The sequence below is a fragment of the Physella acuta genome, unplaced genomic scaffold, assembly GCF_028476545.2.
Source record: "Physella acuta isolate Inbredline_101_S28 unplaced genomic scaffold, ASM2847654v3 ptg000028l, whole genome shotgun sequence".
Classification (NCBI taxonomy): Eukaryota; Metazoa; Mollusca; class Gastropoda; family Physidae; genus Physella; species Physella acuta.
In genome coordinates, this window is record NW_026731548.1 from 128,112 (window position 1) to 149,959 (window position 21,848).

The 21,848-nt window shown below is 40.0% G+C and overlaps 1 protein-coding gene across 1 annotated transcript in view; it reads left to right on the top strand.

Moving 5' to 3' along the window:
* LOC131941259 (L-threonine ammonia-lyase-like) overlaps positions 1-19,932 on the top strand; it is a 48,903-nt gene extending 28,971 nt beyond the window's left edge. Inside the window, exon 13 of the mRNA XM_059300398.1 lies at positions 18,441-19,932. Within this exon, the coding sequence (XP_059156381.1) occupies positions 18,441-18,542 (102 nt within the window). The 3' untranslated portion in view covers positions 18,543-19,932. The remainder of the gene's footprint in view (positions 1-18,440) is intronic.
* The last annotated feature ends 1,916 nt before the right edge of the window (positions 19,933-21,848 follow it).

The window sequence follows — 21,848 nt, forward strand, 5'->3', positions numbered from 1 at the left end:
CTACAAACTTGTCTACCGTTCGCCTACAAACTCTACAAACTTGTCTACCGTTCGCCTACAAACTTGTCTACCGTTCGCCTACAAACCTGTCTACCGTTCGCCTACAAAATTGTCTACCGTTCGTCTACAAACTTGTCTACCGTTCGCCTACAAACTTGTCTACCGTTCGCTAACAAACTTGTCTACCGTTCGCCTACAAACTTGTCTACCGTTCGCCTACAAACTTGCCTACCGTTCGCCTACAAACGTGTCTACCGTTCGCCTACAAACGTGTCTACCTTTAGCCTAAAAACCTGTCTACCGTTCGCCTACAAACGTGTCTATCGTTCGCCAACAAACTTGTCTACCGTTCGCCTCCAAACTTGTCTACCGTTCGCCTACAAACTTGTCTACCGTTCGCCTACAAACTTGTCTACCGTTCGCCTACAAACTTGTCTACCGTTCGCCTACAAACGTGTCTACCGTTCGCCTACCATCTTGTCTACCGTTCGCCTACAAACGTGTCTACCGTTCGCCTACAAACTTGTCTACCGTTCGCCTACAAACTTGTCTACCGTTCGCCTACAAACGTGTCTACCGTTCGCCTACAAACTTGTCTACCGTTCGCCTACAAACTTGTCTACCGTTCGCCTCCAAACTTGTCTACCGTTCGCCTCCAAACTTGTCTACCGTTCGCCTACAAACTTGTCTACCGTTCGCCTACCAACTTGTCTACCGTTCGCCTACAAACTTGTCTACCGTTCGCCTACAAACTTGTCTACCGTTCGCCTACCAACTTGTCTACCGTTCGCCTACAAACTTGTCTACCGTTCGCCTACAAACTTGTCTACCGTTCGCCTACCAACTTGTCTACCGTTCGCCTACAAACTTGTCTACCGTTCGCCTACAAACTTGTCTACCGTTCGCCTACCATCTTGTCTACCGTTCGCCTACAAACTTGTCTACCGTTCGCCTCCAAACTTGTCTACCGTTCGCCTACAAACTTGTCTACCGTTCGCCTACCAACTTGTCTACCGTTCGCCTACAAACTTGTCTACCGTTCGCCTACAAACTTGTCTACCGTTCGCCTACCAACTTGTCTACCGTTCGCCTCCAAACTTGTCTACCGTTCGCCTCCAAACTTGTCTACCGTTCGCCTACCATCTTGTCTACCGTTCGCCTACAAACTTGTCTACCGTTCGCCTACAAACTTGTCTACCGTTCGCCTACAAACTTGTCTACCGTTCGCCTACCAACTTGTCTACCGTTCGCCTACAAACTTGTCTACCGTTCGCCTACAAACTTGTCTACCGTTCGCCTACAAACTTGTCTACCGTTCGCCTACAAACTTGTCTACCGTTCGCCTACAAACTTGTCTACCGTTCGCCTACAAACTTGTCTACCATTAACGAGATTTCCTATCAGCGAGCACCATTCGCCACGATGTTCTGGTCGTAACAACTTCCTTTAGTACAGGATTCGATTGTTAACTTGACCCACTCCTCCCCTCCCCTTCCTCTTTGAGTTTTGTCTTCAAAGAGGATTCAACTCATTACTACTGACCTAAAAAAGAAAGCTACTTTTTAAGGCGACTGATGAGATCTTGTGTGGACGCTGAGTACTCATTTCATTTGCTGAGGTTCATGGAGCTCAGGCCTAATTTCGTCTCATTAATTCGTCAACTACCGTTATATAGTTTTTTTTATTTTTATTTATTTTTTTATTTTTTTCTGAACAGAGAAAAAAATTGTGGGTTTTAAAACATTCAGTAACTTAGTAACTAGCTTACGGAATGCTGGGAAGTGTGTCTGTGTTAGGCGACACACGGAACGCTGGAAGTGTGTCCTTGTTAGGCGACATACGGTACACTGGGAAGTGTGCCCGTGTTAGACGACACACTGAACGCTGGAAGTGTGTCCGTATTGTGTGATACACGGAACGCTGGGAGTGTGTCCGTATTGTGTGATACACGGAACGCTGGGAGTGTGTCCGTGTTAGGCGACACACGGAACGCTGGGAGTGTGTCCTTGTTAGGCGACACACGGACAGAGGCGTAGCGACCCTTCCCGGCGCCCGGGGCGAACTTTCAATTTGGCGCCCCCCCCCCCCCCGCTTATATATATATATATATATATATATATATATATATATATATATATATATATATATATATATATGTATGTGTGTGTGTGTGTGTGTATAATTATGTGTGTGTGATAGTGTGTTTATATATAAGCTTGTGTGTGGGTAAGAGTGTATTTGTGTGTGTAAGCGTGTGTGTAAGCGTGTATGCTGCAGTCCGGACAAGGTTTAATAATTACATTGTATGATTTTCATTCCTTAAAACTTTACGACAATTTAATTCCCATTAAGATGCGTTTAACTTTTTTTGCGAAAGATTAGTAATGTCAGTAAAAAAAATAAGCCTGATCTGTGTTAGAGGGTAGTTTGTAGCTAACGCTAATATGTTTAGACCAGCCTTTTATGTTCTAGTTTTGAACGATCTCTGTTGTGATATGGTACATAGTTGGATTCGAAGTTTGTTAGAGTAAGGACACACAAGTGACATACAAGAAGAAGTTATCAGAAATATTTATTGTTCACATTGGAATACGACATGGGTATTTCGTTGATTGGTTGATGGTATGACAAAATAAGCTAGAGAAAACAAACTGGAATCCAACGGATGTTAACAGCTCGTAGTCTTGGATTTCGCAGATTTGCCCTGCCTTCTCGCACACAGTTTCTTCCAGGTATTTTTTCGGGGGGCTAAGCCCCCCGGAAAAATTTTTACGCCCCCCCCGAACCAAATGAAATTTATATAATTTATATATAGAAAATATATACTTTTAACAGTGTCCGCCCCCCCCCCCCGAAGAAAGTTTACCGCCTCCCCCCTCCCCCCGAAGATTTCAAGTGCCCCCCTGGAGAAAAAAGTCTGGAAGAAACACTGATCAAAAGTATCTGATCTCTCACGTTGAAGTTGAGAGAATCGTAAGAATCTTACAAAGAACTAGTCGCGTCTTTTTTTTTTTAACAAAACTGGCTATTGAAATTGTACATTACGCGTTAATACACTTGGTTTCTTTACTAAGTGTTAAGAGAGTTATCTCCTCACCAATCCAGTACAAATACTTGCGATTTTTGTTAGCGAAAAAAGCGCCCCCCCCCCACCCCCACACACACTCATCACAACCATCTTGGACAAAGTTTGTAGAGCGGTTTTTAACGTAACTAACTTTTTAAAAAAAAAAATGTTACACAATTATACAATGCACAGTACAATTCGTTTCTTTCTGAGAGCTAAAGGTTGTTTACTCAGAATCCTGTGTAATTTTGCTATTTTATTTAGCCTAAAAGCGCCCCCCTGCACCATCTTGATAAAAGTCACTAACGTATTTTACAGTTCAACAATCGTACAATACGTTTTAATACAATTGGTTTCTTTTAATAGTGGTAACGTTTATCGACTCAACAATCTAGTGTAAATTCTTCCGTTTTAAGTCTCGAAAAAGCGCCCCCCCCCCCCCCATCTAGGAAAAGCTTCAAAGCGGTTTTGCCGGTCACTGTTTCTTAAGAGTATATGTTTTACATTAAGAAATCAAGATAGAAAACAGTTAAATCAGTATGTAAATGCGTGTAGCCATTACGTTTCTTAACTTAGACAGTTTATAATTCAAAACTGCAGCATAAAATCAGCTTTAAAAAAATTTTCCCACCCCTTTTGGCGCCCCCATAGGGTCGGCGCCCGGGGCGGCCGCCCCCCCCGCCCCCCCCTAGCTACGCCTCTGCACACGGAACGCTGGGAGTGTGTCCGTGCTGGTTATTAAGCGCGTGGTCCAGCGCGAGACTTGGCGAGAATTTCCTGACAGCTGTGACGTCATTTCCGGCCGTACTTGCGGGGCTGCTGTTTGTGTGATTTAATTAGGCAGTCCACGGTAGGAGAGTTACAATAGCAGCAATAGCCTGGTCGAGTCTGTGGAGTAGGTCTTCATAAATAATACGGTTAATAGACGCCCGCTGTGGCCTAATGGTCGCAGCTATGGTGGCAGAAGTTTGGTAGACCCTAAAGGCACACGCCTTGATGTAGTTGGGGGTAGAAAGCGTGTATAGACCCCGCCACACGACACGAAACAGGGTGAAGTGGGAATGTTATGGATACTCTTGTTAAGGCACACGTCATGATGTAGTTGGGGGAGGGGGAAGGTAGAAATCTTTTGTAAACCCCCGTCTTAGTCTTAGGACATGAAACAGGGTGAAGTGGGAATGTTAGGTAGAGCATTGCTAAGGCACACGCCGTGATGTAGTGTGGGGGGGGGGGGGAATATAGAGCTTTTTATAGACCCCCGTCATAGGACACGAAACAGGATGGAGTGTGAACGTTGTGTTGACCGTCCTCAAGACCCACACAGTGATCAGCTGCGATGTTTTAAGTACCTGTGCCTCAGCATAATACCTACACGCTGTAAATATGTTCACACATGTTTTCCAACATCAACTTCTGAAAAGTGTGTGTTTAACCTAAGTCAGTTTTCTCGTTCTCCTTGCGCTATACATCTAATCTTAATTACGTCTTATTATTCAATCAATAAATATTAGTGGTAATTATCTACTGTAGTTTGTTGTATGAATTTTGAACGTTTAATGTTTTACTATAGGAGCGGTGGGGCCAAGCAAAGTGTGCTAGACCGCTAACCCGAAAGACACGAGTTCGGATCCCGGGCTCGAGTCTGTAGGACGTCCGCGAGTCTACTTAGCTTAGATGGAAACAAAGGCGGCTGGGCATAGCGCTGATCCGACGTCATTGAAACAGATGAACTCTACTTCATCTGTCCCATGTGTCTTGGGCCACGATAAGATGAATGTTGTTATTAAAATACTCTTTCTGACGTAAAGTGCATATTGTAAAGACGGGGCCATCAGATTTTGTATTGACCGTTGTCGCAGGCTTGTTGATGGCAGTTAAGACTAAGCTAATTGACATTTGATTGCCTTATAAAAACATATGGTTGTGATTCGATATTCCAGATTCTACCCCGGTCATTTTAAAAGGCTTTTAAAATATAAGTACACCTTATTTTTACATTGAGACTCGTTGGTTTGGGCGTTTTTTTTCATATTACTCTCCCGTACTTCCTTTAGGAACAGTAACTCTACTTTTTAATGATAGCGGCGGCGTGTAGCCTCCCTTACTTGTTCCTGATTACTTGCCCACTGACTTATAATTTACATTCCAGTCAGCCTAATAAGGAAATGGTCCAATCGATCGACAGTAGACCAGCTTCAAACGGCTAATTCCAAGTCTGGACATTATAATTTTCTCAAATTTTTTTTTTCAACTGTTACATTCGATTACTTTTTTTTTTTTAATAAGAAAAAAAAAATCCAACTAATTTTCAAATGAGTTTTACCCTGCTATATAATAGATGAATCGAAATGGCTGAAGTCATTTCTGAAAATGTTTTAATAATCCCTGTGGATTTTCAGTGTCGTTGATGGCGGCTGTTTCCGAGTCTGCGGAAACTGTTATGAGCTGACTGGTTGTTTTTTTTTTAGTTTGGTGATGACTTTAGAACAGTTACATGGATATCGTTAATTCATCCCTGCCTCAAAGTTTAATACAGCCATTTAAAGTCCATTATAGTTGAATCGTTAAAAAGGATTCATATCGAGGTTACGTGTATGTCTCTCCCCCCCCCCCCCCGCTCCCCCACCACAAATCACATTTACATGTTAGAGCATTACCATAGTTTGACTTAACAAACCTTGAACCCTACTACACAAAGCTTGTCATGAACTCTTCTCAAAACATCATGAACCCTACTACACAAACCTTTTTATAAACCTCACTACACAAACCTTTTCATAAGCCTCACTGCACAAACCTTTTTATGATCACTACTACAGAAATATTTTTATAAACCCCATCACACAAACCTTGTCATAAACCACACTACAAACATTATCATGAATCCCACTCAACAAACCTTTTTATGAACCCCAACACATAAACCCTGTCATAAACTACACTACAAACATTATCATGAATCCCACTCAACAAACCTTTTTATGAACCCCAACACATAAACCCTGTCATAAACTACACTACAAACATTATCATGAATCCCACTCAACAAACCTTTTTATGAACCCCAACACATAAACCCTTTAATGAAACCTACTACAAATCTTCTCATAAGCCCCAGCGAGAAACTTTAATCTAACAATAATTTATAAACCCCACTACACAGATATCATCAAACTCATATTGCAAACCCTACCAGAGTTTCTTCCAGGCATCTCTTCGGGGGGGGGGGGGGGTGGGCTTAGCGCCCCCGAAAAATTTTTACCGCCCCCCCCCCCCCGAACGAAATGAAATTTATATAATTTATATAGAAAATATATACTTTTAACAGTGTCCGCCCCCCCCCCCCCGAAGAAAGTTTACCGCCCCCCCCCCGAAGATTTCAAGTGCCCCCCCCCCCCCGGAGAAAAAAGTCTGGAAGAAACACTGAACCCTACAAGGACCCTACTACAAACATTGTCTTGAACCCTACCCCAACCACACGAGAAAACAACCACGCGACCCTGGCATAAACCCCACTGCGAACCCCACTACATTAACCCTATTATAACGTAAATAACAACCTACACACCATATGCTTGTGTATGAGTATGTCCTCTATAAAACTGCCCAGTTCACCTATGTGACAGTATCTAGAGTGCCCTTTTTGTAATTATTAACACAAAAACTGATGATGCTATTAATAACTGCAACTTTATTTTTGAAACGACAGTGATAAAACACGACGTGAGTGAAGGCAAATGAACGATTTCTTTTGTTGCTCAACTCTAGCATTAGAGGAAAATTGATACAGATAACATTCAGAAAATTCGATTTCCAACTTTTATTTTTAGAACTATTTAATTTTATTTATTTTAAAACAAAGCTGGGTTGGCGTCACATAGCTGTGGTGTTGTACACCCAGACCTCTCGTTTGTATACACAACATCGCAATACTCATCCAATTACCGAGCTTAGAGCGTGTTGTAATTACAAAGATGAGTGCTGGATTGTATTTTCTTTACAACAATAGTCGGGTGTAACCTTATCTGTCGTAGGATGCGGTGTTACTGTGTAGAAATACCACTCACCTAACTTTGTGTGTGTTGTTATTAATAGATATCGTCAAGATAATGTATGTTTTAGTAAGTCCTTGTTTTCATACAAAATAAACAATACATCTTTAAATGTTTTTCTTACATAATGTTTTGTTGAAATTAGATTTTTAGTAATTTTGAGCAGAGTTTCTTCCAGGCATCTCTTCGGAGGGGGGGGGGGGGCACGAAATGAAATTTATATAATTTATATAGAAAATATATACTTTTAACAGTGTCCGCCCCACCCCCGAAGAAAGTCTACCGCCCCCCCCCCCCCCCGAAAACTTCAAGTGCCCCCCTCCCCCCGGAGAAAAAGAGAAAAAAGTCTGGAAGAAACACTGATTTTGAGACCTCGGCGGTTCGCCTATTTCTTTTCTCACACCAACACTTTTTTGACTGGTTTTAGTACGTTGTAAAATTATCAATGAACGGCAAAAACTCTTGATAGCTATGTGTCAGTACTGTCGTCTGTGTTACTTAATGGCGGAGGGGGGGGGGGGGGGCAGGCGCCGCCCCACGCCTTGACGTCAACTGTGACCAGCCGGCCTCCAATGTTGCACTGTAAAGCTACCCGGCTAGGTGCCACGCTCCGCCACGCGACCACGCCATTTTATGTGTGCCCGCACGTGCCTAGGAAAACACAGGACACGCGCCCGGCGTCGATGACACATGTCGTAACACGCCACCCTCTTCCCCACCCTCATCCCCTCTCGAGACCGCCGGCGCGCATTAATACACGTTGGTCACCCTGCGGGGAATAACAATGGACTCGCCCAACACTCGGGTCACACAGCCTATGGGCAGACAACCCCGCGCAGGGACGGTAACTCTGTTGGCACTGTGCTCGAATCTCGAATCATGATTAACGAGATTGTGGTTCGTCCTTCTACTAAAGCTAACGACCAGTTTTTTTCCCCTGCTGCTATTTATTACTTTTCGATTGCGAACCAAGGGAGAAAACTGGGAAGGACTTCTCGTAGGTCGGTTGATTAAAATACTGTACTGGAAGCTTGTATGAATAAGTGAATTATTTCCCTTGCCCTACTCAACCAACCAGTTTTCGCATAAGATGGCTCAATGAAAGGGCCAAAATGAGATACATTTCTGGCACTAATTGGCCGCGTTGTTAGAATTTCCTTTCTGTCTTTGGCTTGGTATTTATTTTATTCGTAAAATATTTCCAAACCTTTCCCTTCACGGCCAGGCACCATAACAGTTAACTGTAAATCTTAGTTTAATAAAGAGTGCTACTAAGTCATTTCGACACTTCTTGATCGGCTATCTCAACAGTTTGATGTACTTGTTTTAAATTGCAAATAAAAAAGTGTATCAACATCAGCTATCTCAACACATCCTATCTGTATCAACATCAGCTATCTCAACACATGCTATCCGTATCAACATCAGCTATCTCAACACATCCTATCTGTATCAACATCATCAACATCAGCTATCTCAACACATCCTATCTGTATCAACATGAGCTATCTCAACACATCCTATCTGTATCAACATCATCAACATCAGCTATCTCAACACATCCTATCTGTATCAACATCAGCTATCTAAACACATCCTATCCGTATCAACATCAGCTATCTCAACATATCGTATCTGTATCAACATCAGCTATCTCAACACATCAGCTATCTCAACACATCCTATCTGCATCAATATTAGCTATCTCAACACATCCTATCTGTATCAACATCAGCTATCTCAACACATCCTATCTGCATCAACATTAGCTATCTCAACACATCAGATCTTTGTCAACACATTAGGTCTGTACCAACTTTCTCACCATACCACCCCTACTACACCAAACACCAACAGTACAGAACAGTGCTAGCGAGGGACCAAAAGATTGACAGTATACAGACCCAACCATCTGCTCAGCTGTTGGCTCCTGGGTCGTCTAGATTTCTTCTTTGTTGGCACTGTTCTGTCTTGAATACCTGATCTCTAATCTTCTGGGAGTGCCAACATAACTATCATCTAAAATACCTGACCTCCAACTTTCTATGAGTGCCAACATAACTATCATCTAAAATACCTGATCCCCAACCTTCTATGAGTGCCAACATAACTATCATCTAAAATACCTGATCTCCATTCTATGAGTGCCAACATAACTATCATCTAAAATACCTGATCTCCATTCTATGAGTGCCAACATAACTATCATCTAAAATACCTGATCTCCAACCTTCTATGAGTGCCAACATAACTATCATCTAAAATACCTGACCTCCAACCTTTTGGTAGTGCCAACATAACTATCATCTAAAATACCTGACCTCCAATCTTCTATGAGTGCCAACATAACTATCATCTAAAATACCTGATCCCCAACTTTCTATAAGTGCCAACATAACTATCATCTAAAATACCTGATCCCCAACCTTCTATGAGTGCCAACATAACTATCATCTAAAATACCTGATCCCCAACCTATGAGTGCCAACATAACTATCATCTAAAATACCTGATCTCCAACCTTCTATGAGTGCCAACATAACTATCATCTAAAATACCTGACCTCCAACCTTTTGGTAGTGCCAACATAACTATCATCTAAAATACCTGATCTCCAACCTTCTATGAGTGCCAACATAACTATCATCTAAAATACCTGACCTCCAACCTTTTGGTAGTGCCAACATAACTATCATCTAAAATACCTGATCTTCAACCTTCTATGAGTGCCAACATAACTATCATCTAAAATACCTGATCTCCATTCTATGAGTGCCAACATAACTATCATCTAAAATACCTGATCCCCAACCTTCTATGAGTGCCAACATAACTATCATCTAAAATACCTCACCTCCAACATTCTATGAGTGCCAACATAACTATCATCTAAAATACCTGATCTCCATTCTATGAGTGCCAACATAACTATCATCTAAAATACCTGATCCCCAACCTTCTATGAGTGCCAACATAACTATCATCTAAAATACCTGACCTCCATTCTATGAGTGCCAACATAACTATCATCTAAAATACCTGATCCCCAACCTTCTATGAGTGCCAACATAACTATCATCTAAAATACCTGATCCCCAACCTTCTATGAGTGCAAACATAACTATCATCTAAAATACCTGATCTCCATTCTATGAGTGCAAACATAACTATCATCTAAAATACCTGATCCCCAACCTTCTATGAGTGCCAACATAACTATCATCTAAAATACCTGATCCCCAACCTTCTATGAGTGCAAACATAACTATCATCTAAAATACCTGATCTCCATTCTATGAGTGCCAACATAACTATCATCTAAAATACCTGATCCCCAACCTTCTATGAGTGCCAACATAACTATCATCTAAAATACCTCACCTCCAACATTCTATGAGTGCCAACATAACTATCATCTAAAATACCTGATCTCCATTCTATGAGTGCCAACATAACTATCATCTAAAATACCTGATCTTCAACCTTCTATGAGTGCCAACATAACTATCATCTAAAATACCTGACCTCCAACCTTCTATGAGTGCCAACATAACTATCATCTAAAATACCTCACCTCCAACATTCTATGAGTGCCAACATAACTATCATCTAAAATACCTGATCTCCATTCTATGAGTGCCAACATAACTATCATCTAAAATACCTGATCCCCAACCTTCTATGAGTGCCAACATAACTATCATCTAAAATACCTCACCTCCAACATTCTATGAGTGCCAACATAACTATCATCTAAAATACCTGATCTCCATTCTATGAGTGCCAACATAACTATCATCTAAAATACCTGATCTTCAACCTTCTATGAGTGCCAACATAACTATCATCTAAAATACCTGATCCCCAACCTTCTATGAGTGCAAACATAACTATCATCTAAAATACCTGATCCCCAACCTTCTATGAGTGCCAACATAACTATCATCTAAAATACCTGATCTCCACCCTTCTATGAGTGCAAACATAACTATCATCTAAAATACCTGATCCCCAACCTTCTATGAGTGCAAACATAACTATCATCTAAAATACCTGATCTCCACCCTTCTATGAGTGCAAACATAACTATCATCTAAAATACCTGACCTCCAACCTTTTGGTAGTGCCAACATAACTATCATCTAAAATACCTGATCCCCAACCTTCTATGAGTGCCAACATAACTATCATCTAAAATACCTGACCTCCATTCTATGAGTGCCAACATAACTATCATCTAAAATACCTGATCCCCAACCTTCTATGAGTGCAAACATAACTATCATCTAAAATACCTGATCCCCAACCTTCTATGAGTGCAAACATAACTATCATCTAAAATACCTGATCTCCACCCTTCTATGAGTGCAAACATAACTATCATCTAAAATACCTGATCTCCATTCTATGAGTGCCAACATAACTATCATCTAAAATACCTGACCTCCATTCTATGAGTGCCAACATAACTATCATCTAAAATACCTGATCCCCAACCTTCTATGAGTGCAAACATAACTATCATCTAAAATACCTGATCCCCAACCTTCTATGAGTGCAAACATAACTATCATCTAAAATACCTGATCCCCAACTTTCTATGAGTGCCAACATAACTATCATCTAAAATACCTGATCTCCAACCTTCTATGAGTGCCAACATAACTATCATCTAAAATACCTGATCTCCATTCTATGAGTGCCAACATAACTATCATCTAAAATACCTGATCCCCAACCTTCTATGAGTGCCAACATAACTATCATCTAAAATACCTGACCTCCATTCTATGAGTGCCAACATAACTATCATCTAAAATACCTGATCTCCACCCTTCTATGAGTGCAAACATAACTATCATCTAAAATACCTGATCCCCAACCTTCTATGAGTGCCAACATAACTATCATCTAAAATACCTGATCTCCATTCTATGAGTGCCAACATAACTATCATCTAAAATACCTGATCCCCAACCTTCTATGAGTGCAAACATAACTATCATCTAAAATACCTGATCTCCACCCTTCTATGAGTGCAAACATAACTATCATCTAAAATACCTGATCTCCATTCTATGAGTGCCAACATAACTATCATCTAAAATACCTGACCTCCAACCTTCTATGAGTGCCAACATAACTATCATCTAAAATACCTGACCTCCAACCTTCTATGAGTGCCAACATAACTATCATCTAAAATACCTGATCCCCAACCTATGAGTGCCAACATAACTATCATCTAAAATACCTGACCTCCAACCTTCTATGAGTGCAAACATAACTATCATCTAAAATACCTGATCCCCAACCTTCTATGAGTGCAAACATAACTATCATCTAAAATACCTGATCTCCATTCTATGAGTGCCAACATAACTATCATCTAAAATACCTGACCTCCAACCTTCTATGAGTGCAAACATAACTATCATCTAAAATACCTGATCTCCATTCTATGAGTGCCAACATAACTATCATCTAAAATACCTGATCCCCAACCTTCTATGAGTGCAAACATAACTATCATCTAAAATACCTGATCCCCAACCTTCTATGAGTGCCAACATAACTATCATCTAAAATACCTGACCTCCACCCTTCTATGAGTGCCAACATAACTATCATCTAAAATACCTGACCTCCAACCTTTTGGTAGTGCCAACATAACTATCATCTAAAATACCTGACCTCCAACATTCTATGAGTGCCAACATAACTATCATCTAAAATACCTGATCTCCATTCTATGAGTGCCAACATAATTATCATCTAAAATACCTGATCCCCAACCTTCTATGAGTGCCAACATAACTATCATCTAAAATACCTGATCTCCATTCTATGAGTGCCAACATAACTATCATCTAAAATACCTGATCTCCAACCTTCTTAGAGTGCCAACATAACTATCATCTAAAATACCTGACCTCCAACCTTTTGGTAGTGCCAACATAACTATCATCTAAAATACCTGATCTCCATTCTATGAGTGCCAACATAACTATCATCTAAAATACCTGATCCCCAACCTTCTATGAGTGCAAGCATAACTATCATCTAAAATACCTGATCCCCAACCTTCTATGAGTGCAAACATAACTATCATCTAAAATACCTGATCTCCACCCTTCTATGAGTGCAAACATAACTATCATCTAAAATACCTGATCCCCAACCTTCTATGAGTGCCAACATAACTATCATCTAAAATACCTGATCTCCACCCTTCTATGAGTGCAAACATAACTATCATCTAAAATACCTGATCCCCAACCTTCTATGAGTGCAAACATAACTATCATCTAAAATACCTGATCTCCATTCTATGAGTGCCAACATAACTATCATCTAAAATACCTGATCCCCAACCTTCTATGAGTGCCAACATAACTATCATCTAAAATACCTGACCTCCACCCTTCTATGAGTGCCAACATAACTATCATCTAAAATACCTGATCCCCAACCTTTTGGTAGTGCCAACATAACTATCATCTAAAATACCTCACCTCCAACATTCTATGAGTGCCAACATAACTATCATCTAAAATACCTCACCTCCAACATTCTATGAGTGCCAACATAACTATCATCTAAAATACCTGATCTCCATTCTATGAGTGCCAACATAACTATCATCTAAAATACCTGATCCCCGACCTTCTATGAGTGCCAACATAACTATCATCTAAAATACCTGATCTCCATTCTATGAGTGCCAACATAACTATCATCTAAAATACCTGATCCCCAACCTTCTATGAGTGCCAACATAACTATCATCTAAAATACCTGATCTCCATTCTATGAGTGCCAACATAACTATCATCTAAAATACCTGATCCCCAACCTTCTATGAGTGCAAACATAACTATCATCTAAAATACCTGATCCCCAACCTATGAGTGCCAACATAACTATCATCTAAAATACCTGACCTCCAACCTTCTATGAGTGCCAACATAACTATCATCTAAAATACCTGACCTCCAACCTTTTGGTAGTGCCAACATAACTATCATCTAAAATACCTGACCTCCAACCTTCTATGAGTGCCAACATAACTATCATCTAAAATACCTGACCTCCATTCTATGAGTGCCAACATAACTATCATCTAAAATACCTGATCCCCAACCTTCTATGAGTGCCAACATAACTATCATCTAAAATACCTGACCTCCATTCTATGAGTGCCAACATAACTATCATCTAAAATACCTGATCTCCACCCTTCTATGAGTGCCAACATAACTATCATCTAAAATACCTGACCTCCAACCTTCTATGAGTGCCAACATAACTATCATCTAAAATACCTGATCCCCAACCTTTTGGTAGTGCCAACATAACTATCATCTAAAATACCTCACCTCCAACATTCTATGAGTGCCAACATAACTATCATCTAAAATACCTCACCTCCAACATTCTATGAGTGCCAACATAACTATCATCTAAAATACCTGATCCCCGACCTTCTATGAGTGCCAACATAACTATCATCTAAAATACCTGATCTTCATTCTATGAGTGCCAACATAACTATCATCTAAAATACCTGATCCCCAACCTTCTATGAGTGCCAACATAACTATCATCTAAAATACCTGATCTCCATTCTATGAGTGCCAACATAACTATCATCTAAAATACCTGATCCCCAACCTTCTATGAGTGCAAACATAACTATCATCTAAAATACCTGATCCCCAACCTATGAGTGCCAACATAACTATCATCTAAAATACCTGACCTCCAACCTTCTATGAGTGCCAACATAACTATCATCTAAAATACCTGACCTCCAACCTTTTGGTAGTGCCAACATAACTATCATCTAAAATACCTGACCTCCAACCTTCTATGAGTGCCAACATAACTATCATCTAAAATACCTGACCTCCAACCTTCTATGAGTGCCAACATAACTATCATCTAAAATACCTGACCTCCAACCTTCTATGAGTGCCAACATAACTATCATCTAAAATACCTGATCCCCAACCTTCTATGAGTGCCAACATAACTATCATCTAAAATACCTGACCTCCATTCTATGAGTGCCAACATAACTATCATCTAAAATACCTGATCTCCACCCTTCTATGAGTGCCAACATAACTATCATCTAAAATACCTGACCTCCAACCTTCTATGAGTGCCAACATAACTATCATCTAAAATACCTGATCCCCAACCTTTTGGTAGTGCCAACATAACTATCATCTAAAATACCTCACCTCCAACCTTCTATGAGTGCCAACATAACTATCATCTAAAATACCTGACCTCCAACCTTTTGGTAGTGCCAACATAACTATCATCTAAAATACCTCACCTCCAACCTATGAGTGCCAACATAACTATCATCTAAAATACCTGACCTCCAACCTTCTATGAGTGCCAACATAACTATCATCTAAAATACCTGATCCCCAACCTTCTATGAGTGCCAACATAACTATCATCTAAAATACCTGACCTCCAACCTTCTATGAGTGCCAACATAACTATCATCTAAAATACCTGATCCCCAACCTTCTATGAGTGCCAACATAACTATCATCTAAAATACCTGACCTCCAACCTTCTATGAGTGCCAACATAACTATCACATAACAAGCACATCCCATTGATGCAGGTGTGTGTGGTCATATTTGCTGGTGAATGTACAAAGTTGCTTGTTACGTTTGAACAGAAAGTTTGTTAGAGGGGCATCTTGTATCACATGATAAAGCTGTTGTTGAGAATTGTGTAGTGGCCAGATGTATCACATTTTGAAGTTGTTTTTGAGAATTATGTAGAGGCTAGATGTATCACATTTTAAAGTTACCTTTTTTGAGAGGAAAACCATCACACATATATGATTTTCTAATGTGAACTGTCACTGAATATCACTTGTCATACATTGTTTTGTTTTCATGTGTGTTTTGTTTTCAAACTGCTGATTGTTTTTACACTTGGACAAAAAGTTTTTATTTAGTTCAATGTAATCTAAATATTTAGTTACAGAAATTTATTGTTATATAATGTGTCTAAGTTTCAATCTTTTAATTCTAATGTTAAATAAAATGTTGCTTAGTTGTTTTTTAATTACCTTTCTTAATATTAAATTAATATTTAAATTAGCTCAATTTTTCCTGTACTTACTGATGCAATTTAAATTATAGTGTTATTTACTTTGTCATTTAATTTGACCTTATCTACATATGAACTCCTTTTACTCTCACTGTTCTAACCATCCCCACCTTAGACTCACTGTTCTAACCATCCCCACCTTAGTTCCATTGTTCTAACCGTCCTTACCTTAGTCTCACTGTTCTAACCGTCTAACCGTCCCCACCTTAGTCTCACTGTTCTAACCATCCCCACCTTAGTCTCACTGTTCTAACCGTCTAACCATCCCCACCTTAGTCTCACTGTTCTAACCATCCCCACCTTAGTCTCACTGTTCTAACCGTCTAAACGTCCCCACCTTAGTCCCACTGTTCTAACCATCCCCACCTTAGTCTCACTGTTCTAACCGTCTAAACGTCCCCACCTTAGTCCCACTGTTCTAACCATCCCCACCTTAGTCTCACTGTTCTAACCGTCTAACCGTCCCCACCTTAGTCCCACTGTTCTAACCATCCCCACCTTAGACTCACTGTTCTAACCACCCCCACCTTAGACTCACTGTTCTAACCATCCCCACCTTAGTGTCACTGTTCTAACCATCCCCACCTTAGACTCACTGTTCTAACCATCCCCACCTTAGTGTCACTGTTCTAACCATCCCCACCTTAGACTCACTGTTCTAACCGTCCCCACCTTAGTCTCACTGTTCTAACCGTCTAAACGTCCCCACCTTAGTCCCACTGTTCTAACCATCCCCACCTTAGTCTCACTGTTCTAACTGTCTAACCATCCCCACCTTAGACTCACTGTTCTAACCATCCCCACCTTAGTCTCACTGTTCTGTCCCCACCTTAGACTCACTGTTCTAACCGTCCCCACCTTAGTCTCACTGTTGTAACCACCTAACCATCCCCACCTTAGACTCACTGTTCTAACCGTCCGCACCTTAGACTCACTGTTCTAACCATCCCCACCTTAGACTCACTGTTCTAACCATCCCCACCTTAGACTCACTGTTCTAACCCCCCCCCCACCTTAAACTCACTGTTCTAACCATCTAACTATCCCCACCTTAGACTCACTGTTCTAACCATCTAACCATCCCCACCTTAGACTCACTGTTCTAACCCCCCCCCCCCCCACCTTAAACTCACTGTTCTAACCATCTAACTATCCCCACCTTAGACTCACTGTTCTAACCATCTAACCATCCCCACCTTAGTCTCACTGTTCTAACCGTCCCCACCTTAGTCTCACTGTTCTAACCATCCCCACCTTAGTCCCACTGTTCTAACCATCTAACCATCCCCACCTTAGTCTCACTGTTCTAACCATCTAACCATCCCCACCTTAGACTCACTGTTCTAACTGCCTTACCTTAGTCTCACTGTTCTAACCGTCCCCACCTTAGTCTCACTGTTCTAACCAGCCCCACCTTAGTCTCACTGTTCTAACCGTCCCCACCTTAGACTCACGGTTCTAACCATCTAACCATTCCCACCTTAGACTCACTGTTCTAACGATCCCCACCTTAGACTTACTGTTCTAACCATCCCCACCTTAGATTCACTGTTCTAACCCCCCCCCCCCCACCTTAGACTCACTGTTCTAACCGTCCCCACCTTAGACTCACGGTTCTAACCATCTAACCATTCCCACCTTAGACTCACTGTTCTAACGATCCCCACCTTAGACTTACTGTTCTAACCGTCCCCACCTTAGTCTCACTGTTCTAACCGTCCCCATCTTAGTCTTACTGTTCTAACCTTCCCCACCTTAGTGTCACTGTTCTAACCGTCCCCACCTTAGACTCACTGTACTAACCATCTAACCGTCCCTATCTTACACTCACTGTTCTAACCATCCCCACCTTAGTCTCACTGTTCTAACCCCCCCCCCCCCAACCCACCTTAGACTCACTGTTCTAAACCCTCCCCCCCCCCACCTTAGACTCACTGTTCTAACCATCCCCACCCTATACTTATGTTCTAACCATCTCCACCTTAGACTCACTGTTCTAACCCCCTAACCCCCTCCCACCCCGCCCCCCCACCCCCCCACCTTACTCACACTGTCCCCACCTTAGTCCCACTGTTCTAACCATCCCCCCCCACCTTAGACTCACTGTTCTAAACCCTCCCCCCCCCCCCACCTTAGACTCACTGTTCTTACCATCCCCACCTTGTCACCCCCAGGTTCGCTGTGTGGTGGAGACGAGAGACCTGCACCACGCCCGGCAGCTGGAGAAAGTGATGCGAGCACATTACGAGCATGTAGAGTTTTGGCTGGAGCAGTAAGGCAGGGGACGTCACTCCCGACATCTTTGTAACCCTAGATTTAACTAGCTTCCTGTTCAAATGATGCCCACAAGGACACTTTACACCACAACATAAGAGCATAATAAATACTTCCCAGAATAATTTCAACCCAAAAATTAAAAAAAAAAAACCTCTTCATTATTATATTTTTAAAAAAATCCTTGTATTCTATCCACAAAGTATCCTTCTCTTGACCAGATTTAGCATCATTCAATATTATAAACTCATATTCATCCCAGTATTTTTCACTCTTTTAAACCATTTTTTAAACTGATTTAAATAACCATTTGGCTAATAGCTTGACCATCAAAGCATCCAGCTAACATTATCTGCAGCAGTGAAATTCAAGAGCTTGTGCAAATATGAAGACTGCTGTTGAGTTCAATGACGCCACACTTGATTAGAAACTGATCCCCTGGTATTAGTTTCCCCTTTTTCTTTTCTTCATTAGCATTGTAGCTACAAATATTTCTTGCAGCCAGCACTGAGGGTTTTTAAACATTATATTATTTTGTTTTGGCTTGCTTTTTTTTTCTTGTATAAAAATCTGGATATTTTAATTTTCTTTGAAAACCCTTAAAACAAAAATAAGTGGCTGTTTTAAACGGGTTTGATGCATTTTAATTCAAAACTCAAGGGATTAATTATATATTTCTCAGTTGTTTCTTCCAGTCAGATTAATTCTGTCTTTTGGTTTAATCATTTAATCTTGAAGCTGACAGAGGAAATGACACTCTGTAGAAGGGGAGTTGAGTTAGTGTATACATGTTTGTTTTTTTATGAATGAGTTAAATGGGCTACACAGTAACAGCTCTTAAATACCAGTGAATGGATGGGTGATTCCATTCTTGCCAAAGTAGGGGTGCTAGTGGATAGGATGGGTGATTCCATTCTAAAAAAGTTGAGTGTTAGTGGATTCCATTTTTGCCAAAGTAGAGGAAGATAGAATGGGTAATTCCATTCTAGCAATAGTAGGGTGGTAGTGGCTAGGAATATGTGATTCCACTGTTACCAAAGTAGGGTGAGGGTATGTGATAATCTAAGTGAAAGAATCACTCCCGGTGTGTGATGTTGAACCCAGTGCTACCATTCATATTGCTTTTATTGACACGTGTATATGTATGGACTTTTGTCCGATTAGCTGTACATTTTTGAAGTTGCGTGAGAAATGTTTTTTTGAGGTGTAGTGGCAGGCATCTTGGCAGCTACATTGCAGCAAGATTTCTCAGTTTAGACTTGGTTACAACAAGTTTTGTTGTCATGGAGGACAGCTGGCCTTTTGGTGGTGACCTTTTGGTGGTGCATTAATTTATATCTAGGGGTGGGGGCTGTGGGGTACAATAGTTAGTGCTGGCAGGGTAGGTGTTCTCATTTTTGGTACTTAAAGACTCATCTGCCTAGATGAGTAAAACTTTTGAGACAGTTAAAGAATTTGTGTCGCCCAAATAAATCACATACATAGATAATCATGCACCAAGCATAAATTAAATCACACACAGAGATAATCATACACCATGAATAAACTTAATCACATGCACAGATAATCATACACCAGGTATAAATTAAATCACACACAGAATCATACACCAGGTATAAATCACACACAGATAATCATACACCAGGTATAAATCACACACAGATAATCATACACCAGGTATAAATCACACACAGATAATCATACACCAGTTATAAATCAGACACAGATAATCATACACCAGGTATAAATTAAATCACACACAGATAATATTATACACCAGACATAATTTAAATCACACCCACCATCTTTTGTGAGATAACATCTTTAACCCAAGGGGGGGGGGGGGGGTGTAGGTTACAAAACTTGTGAGTAGGTAAATTGGTGAGTCACACGTAATCTATACATTACACCTGATGTCATCTGTCCTCCATTACACACACACTTACTACCATTTTGTGTGTGCTAACACTACTGTTACACTGTATTTTTTATGTTTGTGTAATCAATAAATAGTTAACTTGTTAATTAACTGCTGATATATCAAGTAAAAAAAATAAGATAATAAACTTCTGTTTTTTCATCTGATAGTTGTACTATGCAATATTGCACCAACACTGTGCCTTATTTTTTATTGTGTATCCCAAGACAACGGACTAATATTGGAATCTTTACTGTATTGACAGACAAATCTCTTGTTAATTGTGATCAATGAAATGTGATTTGTGCAAAAAGAATTTTAAGACATCTCAATTTTTTAAAAATATTCTTATACATACAAATGTGTATATTTTTACCAAGCAAAATTGACATCCTTTAACCTCTATTTTAAATAGCATCATCTCATACTCCAGTTATCAGATGTAAATTAATTGATTTATTGTCGAAAAGCACATCATTTCTCATTATAGTAGAAATTTATGTTATTGACAAAATAAAAAAAAATATTTATGGCTAATTGGCATGGCATACAGACATGTACAGAATGTGATTTTTTTTTTTATGGAAATTATAATTTTCTGAATAACTTTTTTGGGTTATGAGGCATTGTCATGGGTGATATTTTTTTCTTTGTTCTTTAATTTAAAATTGTTTCTTTTTTTCAGTTTTTCATTATTCATTATGTTTTTATTGTTATTTTTTTAGTGATTACTTCTTTAGATTTACAATTCTTAATGAGTAGATTTTTTTAATTGTTATTTTTTTTTAGTGATTTTTTCTTTAGCTTTACTATTCTAAATGAGTAGATTGTTGACTTGATATATTTTTGGTTAACTAAAAGAAGGGACTGCATGACAGACTAGATGTAGCATAGAACCTACAACACACAAAAAAGTTTAACTAGCACTTAACTCAATTATATATTCCTGTATTTGCATGTTGTTGTTGGGGGGAGGTTATGTTTGGACAGTTTTCATCTCCCCCCCCCCCCCCCCCACATCCTTCCTTATGTTATGCTGGTGCTTTGTGTGTCCCATAGTTTGTCCCATAGTTTGTCCTGTAGTTCGTCCTCCACTCTCACATGATGCTCCACAATTTATTTTCATGTGTGCCTTGACTGTGTTGTTAAACACAAGTCAGAAATTTCTTATTGATATTCTCAAGCTTTTTAAAACTAAACACAAGCTAACTATTTCTCGTTGATATTCTCAAGTTTTTTAAAACTGTAAACACAATCTAGATATTTCACATTGATATTCTCAAGTTTTTTTTTTTTTAAATTGTAAAGTGCAAACTATAACTTTTTTTAAAGTAAGATATTAATATTCAATGTAAGTGTTGTCTTTTTTTTAAAAGAAAGATACTAGTAA